Source organism: Cucumis sativus, chromosome 7 (assembly GCF_000004075.3).
Source record: "Cucumis sativus cultivar 9930 chromosome 7, Cucumber_9930_V3, whole genome shotgun sequence".
In the NCBI taxonomy this organism is placed as follows: domain Eukaryota; kingdom Viridiplantae; phylum Streptophyta; class Magnoliopsida; order Cucurbitales; family Cucurbitaceae; genus Cucumis; species Cucumis sativus.
Window position 1 is genome coordinate 10,194,404 of NC_026661.2, and position 20,885 is coordinate 10,215,288.

A 20,885-nucleotide genomic window follows, 5' to 3' on the forward strand; every position below is an offset into this window, starting at 1 on the left:
TCTATCCTTGAAAAAATCTACATCATTTTATTATATGATGATTTTGTTTTTTAAGTCATAGAACCTATAGGTTTTACTGCTTTCAGCATATCATATAAATACATATTCATAGGCTCTACTGGTTAATTTTCTTCTTTTTGGGTAAGGTATTCTAACATAGGCTAGGCAGCCCCAAGATGGTTGATTTAGGAATCCTTCTAGAACATAATTAATAGCTTTAATTATTTCACCCCACCAAGATGGTGTTGTTCCTGATTCAAGTAAGATAGCAACTACTAACTTCGTTAGTGTTCTATTCTTTCTTTTTGCTTTTCCATTCATTTTAGGAGAATAAGGTGCAGTAGTTCTCGTGTATTATTCCTTCTAAGTTATAAAACTTATTGAAAGCAACTGAATCATATTCAAGTCCTCTATCACTACGAAGTCTCTTAATTCTTTTGTTAAACTGATTATCTATTTGACTTACATACACTTTGAACATGTCAAAGATATCACTTTTATTTTTAAGCAAATAAATAAAAGTGTAGTCGAAACATTCATCTATAAAGGTTATTACGTGCCTTTTATTGGTCTTAGTTAATGTGCCATCAAATTCACATAAGTCAGAATATATTAATTCTAAAGGCTCTGTTACTCTAGTTACAGACTTATGCGAGGTTTTTGTTTATCTTAGTTTGACTACAACATACACATTTCTCAAATTCATGCACAAATAACTTAGGTATAAGATTTAACCTACTCATGTTGCTAATTAGTCTTCTATTAACATGACGAAGTCTATCATGCCAAACATTAATAAAAGATAACATATAAGTAGAAGATATATTCTTATTAATTTCCAAATTCAATTTGAACATGACATCAGTAGCGTAACTCTTTCCCACAAATACATTATTTTTGGTTAAGGTAAACAAGTCTGATCCTATGGTTTGAGTGAAGTCATCCTTATTGAGGAGATATTCAGATACCAAATTCTTTTGAATTTCTGGAGTTCAGCACAAACGTCTTGCCATATGTGAATTTCAGTTCTACTTCTCCCACGCCAGCTATCTTGGTTGTATGATAATCTCCCAGAAGGATATTCTTATTCTTAACTTCATTATATTTTCTGAACAGACTAAGGTCATGACAGACATGGCGGGATGCACCAATGTCTAGCCACCAACCTTCAGACCCTCTAATGACATTAACTTCAGAAATCATAGCTACAAATTCATCTTCTACCAGGTTCGCCTGCACAGCACGACGATTCCTATTTCTACAATTCCTAGCTCAATGTCCAGACTTATTACAGTTATAACAAACAATTTGTACCATACTTCTAGATAGAGGGTTGTTCTGTTTATTGGATCAACATTTCATCTTGTTTCCTTTCGATTTCAGAACTGCAATAGACTTCTTTTTGGGAATCGCATTTACCTCCTCCTTTTGATCATGTTTTCTTGCCTCCTCCCCTATCCTTAGTCTCGTGATAAGGCTTTCCAACAAGAACTCCTTGGTTTTGCGCCTTAGAGCGTTCTTGAATTCTTTCCACAGGGGAGGTAATTTATCAATAATAACTGCAACTTGAAATTGTTCGTCTAGCGTCATACCTTCACTAATAATTTCGTGTGCTATTTTTGGATCTCATGCGATTGAGCCTCCACGGATTTGTCATCGGTTATTTGGGTACCGTAGGTATTGGCTCACTGCATATTTTTTTTACCCCACTTCCTCCGTGTCATATTTCTTTGGTAATGCATCCCAAACCTCTTTCGAAGTTGACAACATACTGTAATAATCATATAACTCGTCAGTTAGTACATTAAGAAATAAATTATTACATATACAATTGGTTTCTGTCCACCTGGTGAGTTCCTTCATTTGTTCTTCTATGAGATCTATTCATGGGACTTTTGGCTTTTCAGTTGTAGATGTGGCAACCACCTTTAATGTGAGGAAAAATAAAAAATTTTGTTTCCACCTTTTGAAGTGTGTTCCTTCAAATTGAAACAGACGATTGAGATCAAAAGGCATTAGATCGAAGTGGAATTGTTCGGCCATCTCAGCAAATTGTAAAATGTCTTAAAATTGTTGAGTATGTTTGACGTCGATGTACTACTCACATCGAATGAAGGATCACAGTAGTGGGAAAACAACAAAACTACAACAGTAAAGAATAGCAACAGTAGTAAACAATATCAATGATAACAGTAAACAACAACAGTAACAGCGGTAAGCAGCAGCAACAACAACAACAGTAATAAAATCTGAAACAACAACTGCAATACAAAAATGATATGAACGTATGGCTGAGTTGCGGAACACACTAACTTTAAGACGTTTCGCGGCTCTGTAGGATAAAACACTCTCGTCTAAAGCTGACTTTGCACGAAAATCAGCTCGTAAAATTACAACAGTAAAGAATAGCAGCAGTAGTAAACAGTAACAACAATAATAGTATATAGCAAGAGTAACATCGGCGAGCAACAACAGTAAGCCATGAAATAAGCTATCTTTAAGATGTTTCGTGGCTCTGCTCGAGAATGTGCTAACAGATAAATGCCCCGTTGTCCCTAGGATAAAATAGTCTCTCGTCTATTGTTGACTTTGTACGAAAATCAGCTCGCAAAATAAAATCGCTCAATGACAAACACAATTTTGCTCGGGTACCTTTTAGAGAGAATACCAAAGTAATGTTCTGGTCTATAATTTTTAGGAATGAAAGGAAGATCCATATATAATGCTTTGTCGGGGCAGCCAACAGTCAAAAAAATAAATAGGGGAGCAAATCGTGGACAGTAAATGGGTTGAAAAAATGTTCAAACGATCATAATATTTAATTTTATAAAATGGTAAGAAATAAATAATTTTCGTTTTGATTAATAAGAAAATAAATGTTTTTAATATATATATATATAGGGGCACTTGCAAAAATGACAAAATAAGTTATAATAATTAAGTCTGTAACACACACATTTTATTATTTGCGAAAATGACAAAAACGAAGTCCAACCCATAAATCAAGAGGTAAAATATCACAAATGCCCTTGTTACTAATATACGTTTGATACACCTAGCACCTGATACTTCTTGATACACCCAATATATTTGATTGATGCACTTGATGCATCTGATACTCTTTGATACACTCGATATCGAAACATTACTAATATATGTTTGATACACTTGATACACTGCAGATACATTTAGTATTCTTCACTTATACAATTGATTGATTAAATACACTTGATATGCTTGAAGTCCTACTTATACACTTGATATGCTATTGATATACACTTGTAAACTTGATTCATATACTTGATAATGATTCACTTTACTGATATGCTTTAACAATATATTGTTGATATATTTCGTAATGTTATACTGAGTTACATCATTCATATACTTAATAATACTCTAATGAACTGCATAAAATTTGAAAAAACAAAAATCTCGTAGTAAGTATATTAACCAACTAATACATATAATATAAGTATATCGCAACACTGATATACGAAACTGAGACAAAGTAAAACAAAAAAAATTAACGTAAGAAAATAAAACAAAATCATTTGGAATCAAATTCAAATGATTAGGGCACTTTGAGCATAAATAAATAATGAGTAAGGCTTTAAAAAGAAGAAGGAGAATGAGTTATTGTAGGATAGTTTAGGAATAATATCAAATTTAAGATGGAGAAGTGAAAATTTTGTCATATTTGCAAAATTTGAAAACAATGTGTTATAATTGCTATATCATATTCTTAAAATGTCATCTTATGCAATTTTTCATATATATATATATATATTATTTTATTTTATCTCTCCTCTCCTCATACGAGAGTGCACATGAAGCTACGGACATCTCCTCCCTCCATCTAAAACTTAGGTGATTTAAAGGTCCAAACCTATTGATTAATCCACGAGTAAGAAAAAGGACATTCTCAGTCCAAATTTATAAGTGAAATGCTTTTGAGAATAAAATAATATTATATTTTCTTTTATAAATTTTTCATCCAATAGTTGACAAACACGAATTTTAAGTTTTATCGAAAATACACAAATCAAAATAAAATAACCATCCAAGTACACAAAAAAAAAATGATATTTTAACCATAAAACTCGCTAGGCTATGTTGAGTTCTATCAATTTAATTTAAACTTATTATACTTTTAATAAGTGCATCAATATAAAAAAAATAAAATTGAATGTAGAGTTTAAATTGATTTTTAAACTTTAACAAATTCATATTTAACATTTTGGTATGACACAACTAATTGAACTACCGTGTGATCTATTGAAAAAAGGGTGAATTTATGCTCACAAAACAAATTAATTGGTAGAATTTGTTAGTTGCATTCATTTTTTTTTAAGAAACATATAATTTTGCCAATAAGTAATACTTAAAAAGTTGTTAATGGTTTGTTGCTGCGTAAATTTTAGAGTAATTGTATTAGAAGGTATTCTTGGAATAAAAATAATACCGAAAACATAGCAAATAAAGTAGCTACTAGTGATTTAGTGGAAGTGATTTTGTCCATCACTAATAAACTAGCTACTACTGGATTTCAAGATGAAACTCACTTAATAATTACTCAATAGGTGACGGGACCATTGTTACTCTATTCCGATCCCTCTCGTACCTTAATCCTCACCGGAAACCCGCCCTCCATCTTGGCCGTCATGTACTGAACAAACCTCGGCTCCACCCCCTCTTCCGCAGCCGGAACCACCCTAAATCTTTTAACAATTCCGGCCACTATCCTCTTCATTTGCATAAACGCCATTTCCTTCCCTAAACAAATCCTTGGCCCCGCTTGAAACACCGGATACGTATAATTATCTCTCCCCACAAACCTCCACTTCACCGCCCCTGCCTCATCGCCTCCACTCTCCAACCACCGCTCAGGGCGAAACTCCGCCCAATCCTTCCCCCAAATCCCCTCCATCCTCCCCATCGCATAAGGATGATACGCCACCCTCTCCCCTTTCCTCACCACCGTTCCATCCGGTAACACGTCATCCGCCGCGGCCTGCTTCCCGTCCACCGGCACCGGCGGATACAGCCTCATACTTTCGCACAGAGCAGCGTGAGTGTAAACCAAATCCTTAACTTCATCGTAACCAAATAAATGCTCTGATTTTTGGCTAATTTCTTCAAAAATTCGAGTTTCAACTTGTGGGTGTTTGGCTAAGAGCCAGAAAAGCCAAGTTAGCGCAGCCGAAGTTGTGTCCTGTCCGGCTAAAATGAAGCTAATGATTATGTCGATGTTGAAATTGTGGTTGGAGTGGCCGGAGGTGAGAAAACGGGAGAGGAGGTCGACGGCGTCGATTGAAGAATTGGCTTTGAGCTCTGCTTTTTTGTCATTGATGATTTTGTTGGCGTATCCTCGAACTTCGGCTACGGCGATTCGGAGCTGTTTTTCTGATCCAATGTTCAAAAATTTCTTCAGTTTCCATACATTTGGAATCAAAGATTGGATTCTGAGGCTGCTGATTCTAACTGCTTCTTCAAATGCTTTTGCGAATTTTGATTGAACAAATGATGGTGATAAGTAAGCTGGATCATACCTGTTCAAATATTAACACACAAATTTCTCAATTTACTCCCTCAACTTTTATTTTCATACCTTACATTTTTGTTTCCACTTTTTTCAGTTATAAAATTAATAAATAATAACAAAAATAGGATGGAAGCAAAAGTATTATAAAAAAATAGGATGAAGGAGGTCCACATCCACGATTTTGAATGTAATTCAAGGACAACGTCCACGACTAAACTAACAGGTGGAGAGTCACGTACATCAATTATAGAATGGCATGTCTGTACATGCTGCCAAGTAGCAGGAACTCATGGACCTACTGCCGCTCCTGATGTGACTGTGTGGGTTCTTATCTTTTTTCTTTTTTTTTTTTTAATTCTTCTTTTATTTAACCTACATGTTTGGATCTATGAAACTTTGGGGTTAATACACAAATAATTTATTTTGGTGTTCATTTGTATTATGGTTTAAGTAGTGTGAATGTTTTTTCTATTATTTTGTACAATTCTAAACAGGTCCTTTAAGATTGTCTACACCTTTTGTATTATGGTTTAAGTTGTGAGTACAGTGATATTATGAGATTGAGGTTGATAATTATTTGGAGATTTAAATGCACCGAAAGAAAGTGAGTTAGTTACCTTCAAATGTTTTCACATCAATTGATTGGAATATTAAGAATTCAATTTGTAAAGGTGGTTCAACTTTTGATGAAATTAAAAAATGTGTAGAAAACTTAGGTCTGATACAGAAAGAGATATTATGTTCGGTTGTTAAAATGTATTGTATGACTCATCATTATCAAATTATCATGGTGGAATCAAACCAAAATATGTGGCAAGTTGTAAAAAGAAGGTTGTGATTGAGAGTGAATTCAAAAGAGTTAAAAATTTTGGTATACAGGGCTACTAACTAGCTCCAAGCACCAAAGTTCATCGGATGCATGAAAAAATTATAACAATGTCCTAAACACTTTTCAAGACAAATGAACACAATCATATGATGGTGGATATCATTATTGTTGGATGATGAAAAATATGAGAATGTAAGAGTGGGGTATTTAAGAGAGCTAAGACGACAACAATAGTTTGAAGTCAGTAGAGGAGAAATCAGTGAACCACTTGATCCCGCGGACATGTATACAAAATATGCTATAAAGAAATTGAGAAGGTGGGAAAAAGGAGCTGTTATGCATACTGTGAAATTTATTGATAAAGACACAAAGCTTCAAGATAGAAACAAGTATCAGTATGATATCTCCTTACAAAGGCCAACAAACACACGTTGTGAGAGCCTAAAGGAGTGAACATGTTATTGTAACAAGTGACAGTGTTTCAAGATCTCATGTTTGCATGTCATTGTAGGCTGCAATTATATGCACTTGGTACATTTATCTTTTACTGACGAGTGTTACAAACTATCTAAATACTAACGATGCTACAATGACCACTTTCATCCTAGACCACAAAAAGACTACTAGCCTAAGGCGTCATTTAAGGTAATTTTCAACTGAATGAGAACTTGTCAAGAGAAGATCAACGTCCAAAAAGTCCTTGAATTCCTAATGAGATAGATTGACACGAATGGAGTGCAAAAGTTAGATGTACTATATGCAAAGAAGAACCTACCAATGTACTTGTCCATCACTAGCTCTAGTGCTTCGTCTTTGAGCTATAGAGGACAATTTTTTTCCCCTTCATATAATGTAATTGATGTTTAATAGATTTTTTTAAAAAAATTCCTTTGTATTGTAATCCATTTGTAATGATGTTTAATATATTTTAATTTTTTTCATTTGTATTGTAATGTAAGTTATTTATGGTGGGATGTACTATAGTATAAAGTAAATTTATTGTGTATGCTTAATTTTTTTCATTTGTACTGTGTAACACTCGTTTAGTAATTTAGATTGTCATGTAACATGTTATTGGTTGTAACTTTATTATCAATGTTTAATTTGTATTTACAAATCTTTCAACGGATACAAGTTGTCTAACACAACACAAGTATATATCAACAACCAACACACGGTTCACAATCAGTATGGGATACTTAGGCTACTATTGTTTTGGTGTGTCATAGATGGAAACATGTTGTTGATCATGGTATTCTATTAGACTACTAGATCATAATGTATTGATGTCAGGCTAGATTTATCGATGTTGTAGACATTGGGTTCATCCAATTGTATTGGCACCTGAGCACACCTTTAGTAGAGTGATGCAGACCATAAACTCACGCTTTTCACATGCATAGTGGGGAATGCACAATAACACTGCAAGATATTGCAATTCAATGTAGATTACCTGTGGGCGAGGAACTTGTGACTGATTCGTTAGTATATGACTTGAAATATGCTTGTGAGGATTTATTAGGTGTTCGACCTCTAGAATTAAAAGGGTCATAGTTGTTTGTCCTCTGGTTAGACATAGAGTTTTTTAAGTTGTCTCTTGATATTATACATCATGCAACACATTGAAGAATTTTTATTAGCTGACAAGTCAAATAAGTTAATGCACCTAATGTTCTTGCTATTGTTGGGGTTTTTCGAGCAGGTGGGTATTCTTGGGATAGTGCATGCTTTGTGTCACGGTCATACTTGTTCAGGGCATGTTTGCCTATGGCCATATGCTCGAATACCCCCAATTTATCTTATTTTTATGTCTCATATCTAGTTTAGGTAGTTACTTTCCATTTTAAGTCATAAAGCTTGGGAGTGAAGTTTTGGCATTTTCTTATGCAAGCCTACCAGAGCTGAAAATGTCCAAAATGTATTATAGGGGTGGCATACCAGCTGAATCCTCGCCCAAGCATTGTCGCACTCTTTGCAAACAAACATTTTTCCCTTGCAACTGACAGTCTTTAATGCATATTGTGACGTCAATTTCAATGTATTTCTTCCTTTCTCGCGTTTTATAAACAATTTTCTCAAGAACACAAAGGAAGGTTACATCATACATCAACTTTGTCCGTGACTTTCGAATTTCGATCGACGAACTAGTTCATCGAGTTAGAACAAGTGCCGCACAATCGTCTATCTCGAGGTTGAAATACTACGATTGCAACAATTGGTATCAGAGCCAAGTTGGCTAATTGAAAGTTGAGACAGAAAGATGTGGACTGTGAAATAGACGGGTATGATCCATAATGAAAGATTGGTGGGGCTCGAAGAGCAAATGCTCCACTTGGTTGAAGCTTCTAATTCTATTCGATTTCTTGAAAAGCGGCTTGAGAAAGTTTTCAAGAAAGCCGATGCTATTGATGCGGTGTCTGGTCGTTTCGATGGATTTTCCATACAAGATTTATTGACTAGAGTTGACATTCTAGAGTCATGAGTTGTGAAAAGCGGTAACGTCACCTACGAGCGTGGGGATAGTTCATCCGACTCTGTTGGCCAGTTAGAAGATGCGAAGATATGGTGAAGGTCTCGATATGTTGATATTTAGGAAGGACGTTGCACGATAAGTACCTGGGGCAGTTTGAAGAAGAAACTTCATTCACAATTTTTCTCCGAGAATGTTGACATTTTGGCTCGACAAAAACTGTGTGAATTACACACTGACACCATTCGGGAGTATGTGAAACAATTCACAGAGCTAATGTTAGACATATGCGACATGTCAAAAAAGGACAAGATCTTCTATTTAGTCGAAGGGCTGAAGCCATGGGCAAGGACTAAGCTATATAAGTAGAGGATTTCGAATCTCATGTCAGCTTATGCAATAGTCGAACATTTGTTTGATATGCCTAGTGAGTCTCAAAATACAAGACGTCACCAAAGTTCTTCACCCGAAAGAAATAGAAACAACCGACCAAATTCTCCCAAAGCTGTCAGTGAAGACAGAAGTCCCGAAAGAGACCGCAAGCCTTTCCAACCCCAACACGGGGGACACCTGGCAAAGACATAAGAGTTCGAACACATCAAATCGTCCTTTCAATTGCTACATATGTGACGGATCACATCGAGCTAAGGAATGTCCGAATAAATCAGCCTTCTATGCCTTTTAGGCCGCTTTAGCTTTAGATTCAGACTTAGATGACAAGTTGAGTCAATCAGAAGAAGAAGTTGGTCAAGTGTGACGAAGTTGAGAATCCTAGAGTGGGGGTCATGAGATTCTTGTCGTCTCTTCAGAAGAAAGTAGGGGAGACAAGTAGGCATGCGAAAAGGGGTCTAATATATGTTGACATCTGGGTTAACCAAAAGCATGCAAAGAGCACTATGATCGACTCTGGTACAACCCACAATTTTATGACAGTGGCAGAAGTCAGACGACTGAACCTTCATTGGAAGATGGATACAAGAAAAATGAAGGTCATAAATTCTACAGCTTTACCGTCGTCAGATCAGTGAAATGAGCGATGATACAGTTGGAAGGATGGAGTGGTCTGTAGACTCCGTGGTTGTAGAGGTATGGATGACTTTGATGTAGTACTCAGGATGAAATTCCTTCTTGAGCATCAAGTGATCCTAATGCCTTCAGCCAAATGTCTGGTGATCACTAGGTCTATCCCCACCATTGTGCAGACATACCTTCGCTAACCCAAATGATTGAGAATGATCTTGACCATGCAACTGAGAGAGGGTCGTGTTCGAGATGAAACATTGTTCAGGGACATCCTGCCTAGACCTACCGGTAGCTAAGGGAAATAGTTCGAAAAGACACAAGGTGTGTCGTTGAGAAATATTGTGATGGGATACTTGATAATTTGCCTATGTCAGAATCGCCTACGAAGAATATTTATCGTGTGGTGCTGCCGGAGTTAACTAAATTTTGGAGACAATCGAAGGGATTGTTGAGTGCAAGATTCATTAGACCTACAAAAGCTCTGTATGAAGCCCAAGTCTTTTTACGGGAAGAAGAGAATGGACGATTGTGTGTTGACAACTGTGTCTTGAAGCAAGCCCTGAGGGAAGGGCCAACTCTTGGGTCTGTGAGTGTGATCCAACCTATTGAAGCTCATGCTTATGCATTTGGTTATGCGTTGGGCGATGTCATCGTGCAAAATGGACAACTCATCACATCTAAGAGTAAAAAACCGAGTACCACAGAAAAGAGTTATACGGTGTTTGAAGAATAAACGCTTGTCATGACAATATTCCCATGGATCTACTTATGTAAGAGAGACGAACAACATTGTGACCAACCACTTTAATACTCAACCGAAATAGACTTCAAGTCAAGCAAAGAGGCAGAGAGACCTGCTCGAACTTGATTTTGGATCGAAACATAAGAAAGGAGTGAGTAATCGGGCAGCTGATGCCTTTAGTCAAAGAGACAATCATGTCATTCCATACATGTTGACTCGTATACACGCATGTCCAATTGATGGTCCAATGCGGGACGCGTTGAAGGAATCTAGCAGAAAAACTCTGTCGCTCAAAATGGCGTGAGTTTGGCCAAGGCCGGTAGGTCAGTACACAATGGGTGGGACAATGCTTTATATTACACTTAATTGATAATTGTCTTTGGTTATTATTTTTAAACAGGTATGACTTAATATTTTATAAAAAAATTATTTTGTGTTCCTTGACAATACAGTGAACCTTTTTATTGTCAATATTTACACGTTTATTTTCAAAAATATTTTTTAAAAAATGTACTCATGGATTGGGTCCATAAGTTAAACGCGTGGTACTCGTTAGGGGTTTCCAATAACCCAAACAACCCGAACTACCCAAATCAGATTATAAGGGTTAGGTTGGGTTCAAGTTACATTTTAAAAAATCTGGGTTGACCCAAGCCAACCCAAATTTCTAATATAATTAAAATACATATTACAACTTATAAATATTATAATTCATACATATTATTATAGAATGTTTTCGAAATGTTGAATTTTGATGACTAACGTTTAAGTTTTGTGAAATTTTAGTTATTAAAATGTGTTATATATTTAAGTATTTAAAGCTAATAAATAATATAGTTAAGAAAATAAAAGAAATAAATAACTCAACAACCCAACCCAACTCGAAATTTGAGAATGATTGGATTGAAGATTTTCTTTAGGTTATTTGGTTGTTCAATTTGATCAACCGAAAAATTCGGAGTTGGTCTAAAATATCTTTCTAACCCAACCCATTACCCGCATAGAACACATTCACCCGACCCACATGTTAAGTGTGGTATTTGTAACTTGTGGACTACCATGTGAATCTGTTAGGTGTAATAGTAGTTGTAGACATGGTCCAAAAGTGACTTGAGATCTAGTAATTTGAGGAGAATGTGGACTCCTTTTGGTGTAGAGCTATTGTTGACCATATTTTTCCACTCTACTATAGATTTAAATAATATTGAAATATAAATATAAATAAAAATGTAGAAACAGAAAAATAAATAGTTAATTTTAGAAAAGTTGTAAAAACAAATCAGTTTGAAAATAAATAATAATAATAAACATGGAACAAACCCAACATTTAAAAAGAATAAGAAATGAAATATAAATAAATAAATAAAAAGGAGGGGTCAAAAGTAATCATGGTTGAAATAATGCTTAGTCATTTCCAATTAATTGACAAGACTTTTCAGTTTTCTTCTACAAATGTGTGTCTCAACCAAAAATACTCCAAAAGTTAAGAAAAATGTGGTTAAAGTCATGAAAATGGTTTAGAAAATGGAATTGATATTTGATTTTAAGATTATTATTATTATTTTGTAATATGAAAAAGCAAAGATGGGTAAATCTAATATTCATTGTTCTACTATAACCAATCGAAGATTGAAGTAAAACAAAGTAATTTAAACTTACCCGAAAGCAATCTTGCAAACGTTGTCGAAAGCAAACCGTTGAAGAACATCCTGTAAATCCAAAACACAGCAGCTGCTCGCCGCCGTATGCAGAATCGGAACAAGGCGGTCTGAGAGCTCTGCATCCACCACTGTCTCAACAAATTTTCGTAGAGATTTGGTGGTAAACTCATGGCTAGAAACTTGTCTTTGAAATTTCCAGCTCTCACCGTCGGCGTTAAAGATTCCGTCGCCAAGAAAATCTGTGAAAATAGACCGAAAGGAATCTCCCTTTTGGTAAATATGAAATTTGGTCTTCAAAATGTGTTGTACGACGGCGGGATTAGCCGTGAAAAACTGTCGCTGGCCGAATAGGCGGTGGAGGGTGAAGGTGGCGGCAGGGGAGATTTGGAGGACATCGGAGAGCCACTGCAGACGGCGGTGGCGGTTGGCAAAGAGGGCGAAGAAAGAACCAACAATAGGGTATGATTTGGGGAGCTTAATGGGAGGGGTAAAATGAGGGTTTGGAGTTCTGGTGAAGATGAAGGCGAAGAAAAGTAATGGAAGAAGGAAGAGGGAGAAGGAGAGTAATAATGGAGCTAACATTTTTGTTGTCTAAAGGGAATACTGATGGAATTTCCTCTTTGGAGTTCGGAGCTTACGTCTGAGATTTTTTTTCTCTTTTTATAAAACCTTTTCGTGTGGTCAATGAAAAAGCTCTAACCAAAATCTTTTTAACTTTCATTTGTTGAATTTTATTTTAATTTCAAACCAATTTTTCTTCATTAAAGACTCGTTTTTTTTATAATTAAACTCAAAGTATATAACAAAAACCAAAATATTAACAATTTTAAGAAACAAAAATACCAAAAGTGGTCCACTAAAATATATTTAGTAAATAATAGTTAACATTACTTGATAAAAAAAATAGAGAAAATTTGAAAAACTATGGAAATGAAAAAAAGAAATTGATTAAGAAAGAAGATGGAGGAAGAACAAACATGAATATCTTTTAAAAATTGTAGAAGAAAAAAGAAGAAAAAAAATCACAAAGAGAGAAGAAAGAAGATAAAAATACGAAACAAATCTCATTTATGTTTGATGAACTTTTTCATTTTGTTACACGTTTAACGAATCTTATATTTATAAAAATGAATCCATATTGAAACTATTTATTCATTTGAAAGTATTTTTATATTTTATAAATATCATGACTTTTATTTTTTTAGTATTGATTTATCCACGTAATTTCAAGTAGCATGGTCCAAATCACATGCGGATGTAAGAATGCCACATAAATTTCAAATAATGATTCAATTCCAAAAAGTGTTCCAACATATTCTTAAAAAGAAAATTTTTATTTTAGCTTATTGATAATAATTAAACTAATTATTTATTTGAAAGGCTAAATTATGTCTCTAACCTTTAAACGTTTCCCCAATAAAAATGGTTTTGGAGTTTCAAGAAGTTTTTAAAAAATCCTCCGACTTAAAAAAAAAGTTAATAAAATATTAAACTTTGATATATTAATGAATATTGTAAGTACAATTTCTAGTATTTACTTTTTTGATGCTTTCTCTCGAATATAAATTAAAACTTAGAATTTCTTAATCTTTGGTCTTCGAGATGTTGTAGTTGGAAGTCGATTTGAACTTCAATCTTCTAGAATTCAAAAAAAGTTTAATCTTCCAAGTTTTCAATCTTTCAATAGAGCTTCCATACTTCAGAACTTCAATTCTTTTTTCAATTAAAGACCCCCTTAAATAAGTGGTAAAGGTCTCTATTTATAGAGAAATTTCATGGGTTTTAGGTGTGCTTGGGCCCGTTTGCCTATTGGGTTTGGGCTTGGGCACATTTGCTTATTGAGATTTGACTTTGGCTCATTTGCTTGTTGGACTTGAGCTTAAACTTGGGCTCATTTTCTAGGTGGGCTCGGGCCCCCTTGTTTGATCCGATTTTTCATCAGGGACTTACATTGGGTTGAATATGAGAAAACCTGACTACCCAAAATCCAATCAAACTATAATCATCACAATTTTGCTGCGATGACATGGTGGAATTTCATTGGTAGAAATTTTTTGATCAACAAATATAATTATGACCGTTTTGAATGAAAATTATTAAAATTTTGTTTAAAAAACACTAGTCAACATTTAAAAAATTTATAAATTTCGTTAAGTGAAATGTTTAGAAATAGCAAATTTGACAAAATATTTACAACATATAGCAAAATTTTTGAATTCTATCAATAATAGACATTGATAGTCACCAGTGATAGGAGTCTATAAGTGACTAATCCTATTTACCTATCAAAACAATTAATTTCTCACAACAAAAATAACTTTTAAAATTTTTTTAAAAGTTTTACTATTAATATGTTGATTTTGTTTGATGTTTTCTAAGTTAAAAAAGAACCAAGACCAACATTTAAGTTAAAAAGCATAAAATCTGATCAGATTTGACAAAATTTCAAAATCAAAATACTTTCTTAAAACATACCAACCCAATAAATAGTCAAATAAAACAAGTTTTTAACTATTAATTAACATCATTCAACTACTGCTAAACAATTTTGTTAAATATTTAAGTCTTAATCAAAATCTTATTTTTGCTTTATTTATTATCTTTCACTTATTTTAATTCATATAAATTAATTAAAATGTGTACTTTCATTTATCTCATATAAACAAGTTAAATAGTTAGTGGGAGGAGGTTAAAGATGGGAAATTGTAATTGATGATTATTTTAAAAATAATAATTAATGATATAGCAACATTTAAAAAAATATTGCAAATATAACAAAACTATCATTGATAGACTTCGTATGATCTGTCAATCATAGGTCAATATTTGTAACATGATCTATTAGTGATAGACTTATATCATTGATAGAACTTGACAAATTTTGCTATATTTATAAATTTTTTAAAATGTTGCTATATATTTAACTATTTTGAATCTAATTGCTAAATTTGCAACTATCTCATTAAAGAAATGACGGGAGAAAATATATAAGACGTAAGAGTATTTTTTTAGACTTTCTTAAGTTTAAGAATATTTTTTATATTTTTTAAAGTTCATACGTAATTTTGATACAAAACACTTAGTTTTCTTCCAAAACTAGCAGTTAAAGACTATTTTTAACTCATTTAAAAGTTGAAAAGTATTTTCAAAACTTGAGTAATTTTTATATTTTAATTACTTAAAATTTTATTACTAAAAAGAAGTATTGTAAATATATATACACGTGACAAATGAAGCAAAAGAAGAGAAAAAAATACATAAGAGAGAAATTAAAGAATAGGATGTGTATGTTATAGGACATGCAATAGTAAAGGTTACAATGTGAAATTTAATAGCATGTGTATGTTACAAGATGATATCGAATGGGCGCTTTATCAAAATTGATAATTTAGGTAGGTTATGGATATCTACATTTATAATATACTATTATATTTACAATAATCTCCCTTAGATATCCATATTATATAAAATTAATATCTCATTAAATCTTATTAAAAAAAATTCCAGTGAATGAAAAAGAGTATATTATTTTATATACTTTAATAATTGACTCAGTAAAAACGTTTCTAGAAAACTCCAATAAGATAAAACCATAATGAAGGGAAAAAGGGTGTAGCATATTTACTCCCTCTCATTCAAACATCACTTCATAACTCTGGGTTGTGTGAAACTATGATGCATTAACTTTTTAAATTTTGTTGTAGAGTAGCATGTTCGATAATAATGTTATTTGATGATTAATTGTCTTCGTATAAGAATACAATGGACTAGTCTCATACATCTTTAATATTTCAACATAAATTAAAGTAGCTGTTATGATATGATTCAAGTGTCATAATATAAAAATTTGTCTAGCTCTATGTAGAAAGTAACATGTTTAAGATTTTGCTTGCATTAGATAAATAGTCTGCATCTCCACAACCACCTAGAATACAATTGGATCTTTATTAGAATATAAAATAAACTCATGTTAGTTAATTCTCAAATAAAACAACATATACAACTTCATACTCCAACATACATAATCACTACTACAAAAACAAACTTTCTTGTCATTTTTTAACAGTCAAGAATTATTATTATTTTTGACGGGTTTAAAACTGTCATTGAAGCCAACGTCAAAAAATTCAAAGTTTATGGCAGTTAATAAACGTCGAGAATAATAAATGTTGACAGTTTATAAACGTCAAGTATACAAATATTCATGGCATGCAAAAACCGTCAAGTATGTTGATGTTAACGACATTTAAAAAAATGTAAAGTATATACTTGTTTGGTGACATTGAAAAATGTCAAGAATATAATTGTTTAAGAACATGCGTATGATAATCGTTTAGTATAAGATTACTCGCGTGCGTGTAGTCAATTAATTGCATGTTGATTGAGGTATTTTTGATATTTTTCATTGTGAGCCTATTGGCTTTTTTTCAATTTCAAAATTATTATATACAGTGTAAATATTTTGTCGATTTATTATATTTTTTAAAAACCTCTTTAGTGCACAACAAAAAACATAATGAGCATTTGTGCACAACTTCAAGTGTATTAAATCAAAATTAGCTTTAGGAAAAGTGATTAACTGTTATGCATATCTTTCAAACTTTGCCATCGGATAATTTAATCAAATATATAATCACTATATAAAAAAAAAATTAATTCAAAAAATTCATTTGAGAATAATTTAAATACCGAATGATCTAATAAATGTAAGCGTGACAAGAAAAAAAAAAAAACCATTGACCTAATTTAACTTCTAGATTAGTACCTATGTAGAAGTGTTTTCTTACCCTCAGCTAAATACCTAGTCTAGATAGCTGAGAATTGTAGACGGAGTCCCTTGTAATCAATTTTTATTTTTAATACATATATTTTTAAATGAGATTTTACAATGAATAACCTTTTTGGCATAAAATATTAAGTATATAACAATTTCCTAAACAATTTGTAAATATAGTAAATTTTGTATTTTTTTTTTAAATATTCCAAAATTGCCCTTGTTTTAAAATGAAACTCAATTTCTCCATAATTTTCTCCTTCTCCACAATTTACTCTTATTCTCCACGATTTTCCCTATCTCCATATTCTCTACGATTTGCTTCATTCTCCATCAGTCGTTTTCTCCCTTCTCCATCTTCACCGTCGTTTCTTTTCCATTTTCTATGTGATTTTCTCCTACGCTAAGATCATTGTTTGATCATTCTTCGTGATTTTCTTCCATATCTCAATTTGATATTTGATTTCATATGTGCTTCTTCCCTAAAATTTTGACTTCATCCAAGTTTTACAATTTGATTTAATTTCATCAATGTAGGTTGATTGTGTTCAATTCAATTGGATGATTTTACCACTATTTTTATATTAAAAAATATGTTTAATTTCACTTGTATTGGATTTCATCAGTTTGAGACTTCAAAGAAATTGAACATATTATGAATTTTTTATCACTTTTACATTTCTAGGTTAAAAAAACTTGAGTTTTTTTTTTTTATAAAAATATTGGTGAATACACGTTATCACTGATAGACTATTAGTTAGATTAGTTAATATGAGCATGGTGATATTAGTCTATCATTGATGGACTTGTATTCTAGTACATCACTAATATCCTAAGTTATCACTAATAGTAGTCTATCAATGATAGACTTATATCTTAGTCCATCATTGATTGTAGTATATGAATGATAGACTCGTATCTTAGTCCATCATTGATAGTAGTTTAATAACGATAGACTTGTATCCTAGTCCATCACTGATATTAGTCAATCATGTTGGATCAGTATGACAACCCTAGAGGGGGTGAATAAGGTTTAAATAAACTTTTCGACAAATAAAAAGTAAATTCAACTAATTAAATATTTTTTAATTTCAATAAAGAACTTTGTAAACTTTGTTAAATAACAAGATTGATAAAAAGATATGAATGGGAGTATGCAGGCAAACTCAACCAATAAGAATATGTAACTAAAATTAAATTAAAAAATAATTAGAAAAGAGTTAGAGAAGAAGACACCGTAATTTTATAGGTTAAACTCAACCTACATGCATCCACTTTCCCAAGCACCTCTTCGGATTTAGACTGAAAATCTTCTTTTGATTCTTTCCACGGATTTGAGCTGAACCGATTATTGCTTCTTTTTCGGGTTCAAGAGCAAACCCGATCCTTTCTACGGGTTAGAATCCAACCGTTACAATATGTTGAAGTTTTAAAATCACACAAAAGAAAACTCTCTCTAAAAGAGTGAGTATACAATTTGAAGCTCACAAATTTAATCCTCACAATACAATAAGAAACTCTCAAGAATGGGATGAAAAAAATAAAAATTGGAAGCTTTAGAGAGAATAACAATGTTGGCTTTTTGCACTTTTTGAGGATTGTAAAGTTTTAATAATCTTGTCACTTTAAAATTTGAGAAAAGTGAAGTATTTAAAAAGAGAAGAAAGATAAATTCAAAATCATTTTGAGTCATTAGATATAAGTAAAAGAAAAATGAATGGTTGAAATTTAAACTCAATTAACGATTAGACACAATACAAATAATAATATAATAGTATGTCTTTTCAAAATACTTTGTTTAAAAAAAACGAATAAAGCAACTTCACCATCTTTTAAAAGAAAAATTAGCCGTTAAACACAAAGAAAAATAATAATATTAAAGTTATTTTCTTTTTAAATTCATTTTCGTTATAAAAGTCAATAAAACACAACCAAAAGCCACATTTGTTACTCCTCCATTGCTCCAAGTGGCTTTCTCTAATTGGTTCAAATTGAATGATTGGTCGCCACGTCACAATCTCGGGTATTTTTCCGTTAAGCTTCTTTTAGCAATATTTTCTTCGTTTGAACTTCGATTAGAATCATTTTTCCAAGCTCTACGATATGATCTATTCAAATTAATAAAATTGTCAATAAAAAAATCAGATTTGTTATCATCAAAACATAAATAAATTAATTAATTAAATTAATTTGAGATTAAGGGCCAAAAAGTCAACAAATCAGTGATAGACTATATCTTCTATCAATGCTATGAGTGTAACCTTATGATGATAAACTATATATATATATATATATATTTCGCAGTAATTCAGAATTATGATTAATCAATATTATGAGTGTAACACTACCTCTATTTTGCAAGCATCGAGCAAAAGGACCACACAAATAAAAACAATGATTAATTGGAAGAAAAGCCATCAAAATATAGCCATTATCGTCGAGTTGGTCACAAAATGATGTGACATTACGTTGTTGATAAGAATCATTCTGCTTGAAGATAGAGAATGTTTTTTTGTTAGCAGTAGTTACCTTATTATAAAGTAATAATATGAAGTAATGTAGTAGTTATTTTATTGTAAAGTAGTAATATGAAGTAATGTCATAACCAAGTTTAATTTATAGTTGATAGTTTCTATTGGTTATAAACTTTACTATGAATTTTATCGTTCATAGCTTCTATCAATGATTGACTTCAACATGTATATTAACATAACTTTTTTTCAATAAAATGCACTCATTAATACTAATTTGCAATGATTCAACATGTATAATACTAACTTCTTAATGGAAACACAAAAGCACATAACTTGTAATGATTATTCAACCTGTGATCCAACATTTTTCTATATTAATAAGGTAAAATCAATTAAATATGAAGAGTTAACGTCATAGTAAAGCATTTTTCACCATTATGGTCTATCATTAATAAACTTTAACATCCATTGAAGATCAGTTAATTTGCTATATTTAACATGTGGTCCAACATTTTTCTATATCAATTGAATAAAATCAAATAAAATATGAAGTCTATCATTGTTATTTTCTATCATGAAATATCCACAAAACTAATACTACAATATCCACTTACTCAATGAGAGAGTTGCAAATCAAACTAGGAATCAATTGGTCTCTTGCAATATTCTAGTCTTTTACATTCTCCAACATTTTCTTTGATTGGTTAAGTTGTCTCTTCGGCCTAACATTTTTAACATCCCTTGTTACTTCCGTCGTTTTCAATTTTCTTTTCTTGAACAACTTGAAATGATAATATTGAATTAGAGTTTATAAATATATTATAATAAAAACAATCTAAACATCTTCCTAGTCTATTAGTGACAGAAACATATCACTAATAGACCATAAACAATAACACACAAACTGAAAAAAGATTAGCATGCTGAAAAAAAAGAAGTTAAACATCCCAACACAAACAAGTTAACATCCTCCAAAAATCTATTAATCAATGATAGAAACATATCATCGATAGACCATAAGCAACATCCCACACAAAATGCACTTTACACTTGAGCTTGAATTAGTGTTTATAAATATATATTATAATGCAAGCAATCTTAACATCTTCCAAATCTATTAGTGATAGAAATCAATCACAGAAAGACCTTTAAACAACATCACAAAATATATGCACATTAAACGAAAGTATATGCTAACATCCTTAAACATGTTCCAAGTCTATCAATGATAGAATGTATTAATGAAAGTTTAAAAAACATCACATAAATAAATGCACATAAACTAAAACATCCACCAACACGCCTTAGCACAAAAAAACCAAACATCTGCTATCAATAAAAGAAAGATATCGTTGATAGATCCTTAG

At 32.1% G+C, this 20,885-nt stretch overlaps 1 protein-coding gene across 1 annotated transcript; it reads right to left on the reverse strand.

Annotated features, from left to right (window-relative positions):
• Positions 1 to 4,402: 4,402 nt before the first annotated feature.
• LOC101221618 (cytochrome P450 94A2) lies at positions 4,403 to 12,939 on the reverse strand. The gene is made up of 2 exons (XM_011660655.2): positions 12,269 to 12,939; positions 4,403 to 5,552 (listed from the first exon to the last, which is right to left on the reverse strand). Exons 1-2 carry the CDS (start codon positions 12,850 to 12,852, stop codon positions 4,604 to 4,606), a joined length of 1,533 nt encoding a protein of 510 aa, XP_011658957.1. The 5' UTR covers positions 12,853 to 12,939; the 3' UTR covers positions 4,403 to 4,603.
• Between the last annotated feature and the right edge of the window lie 7,946 nt (positions 12,940 to 20,885).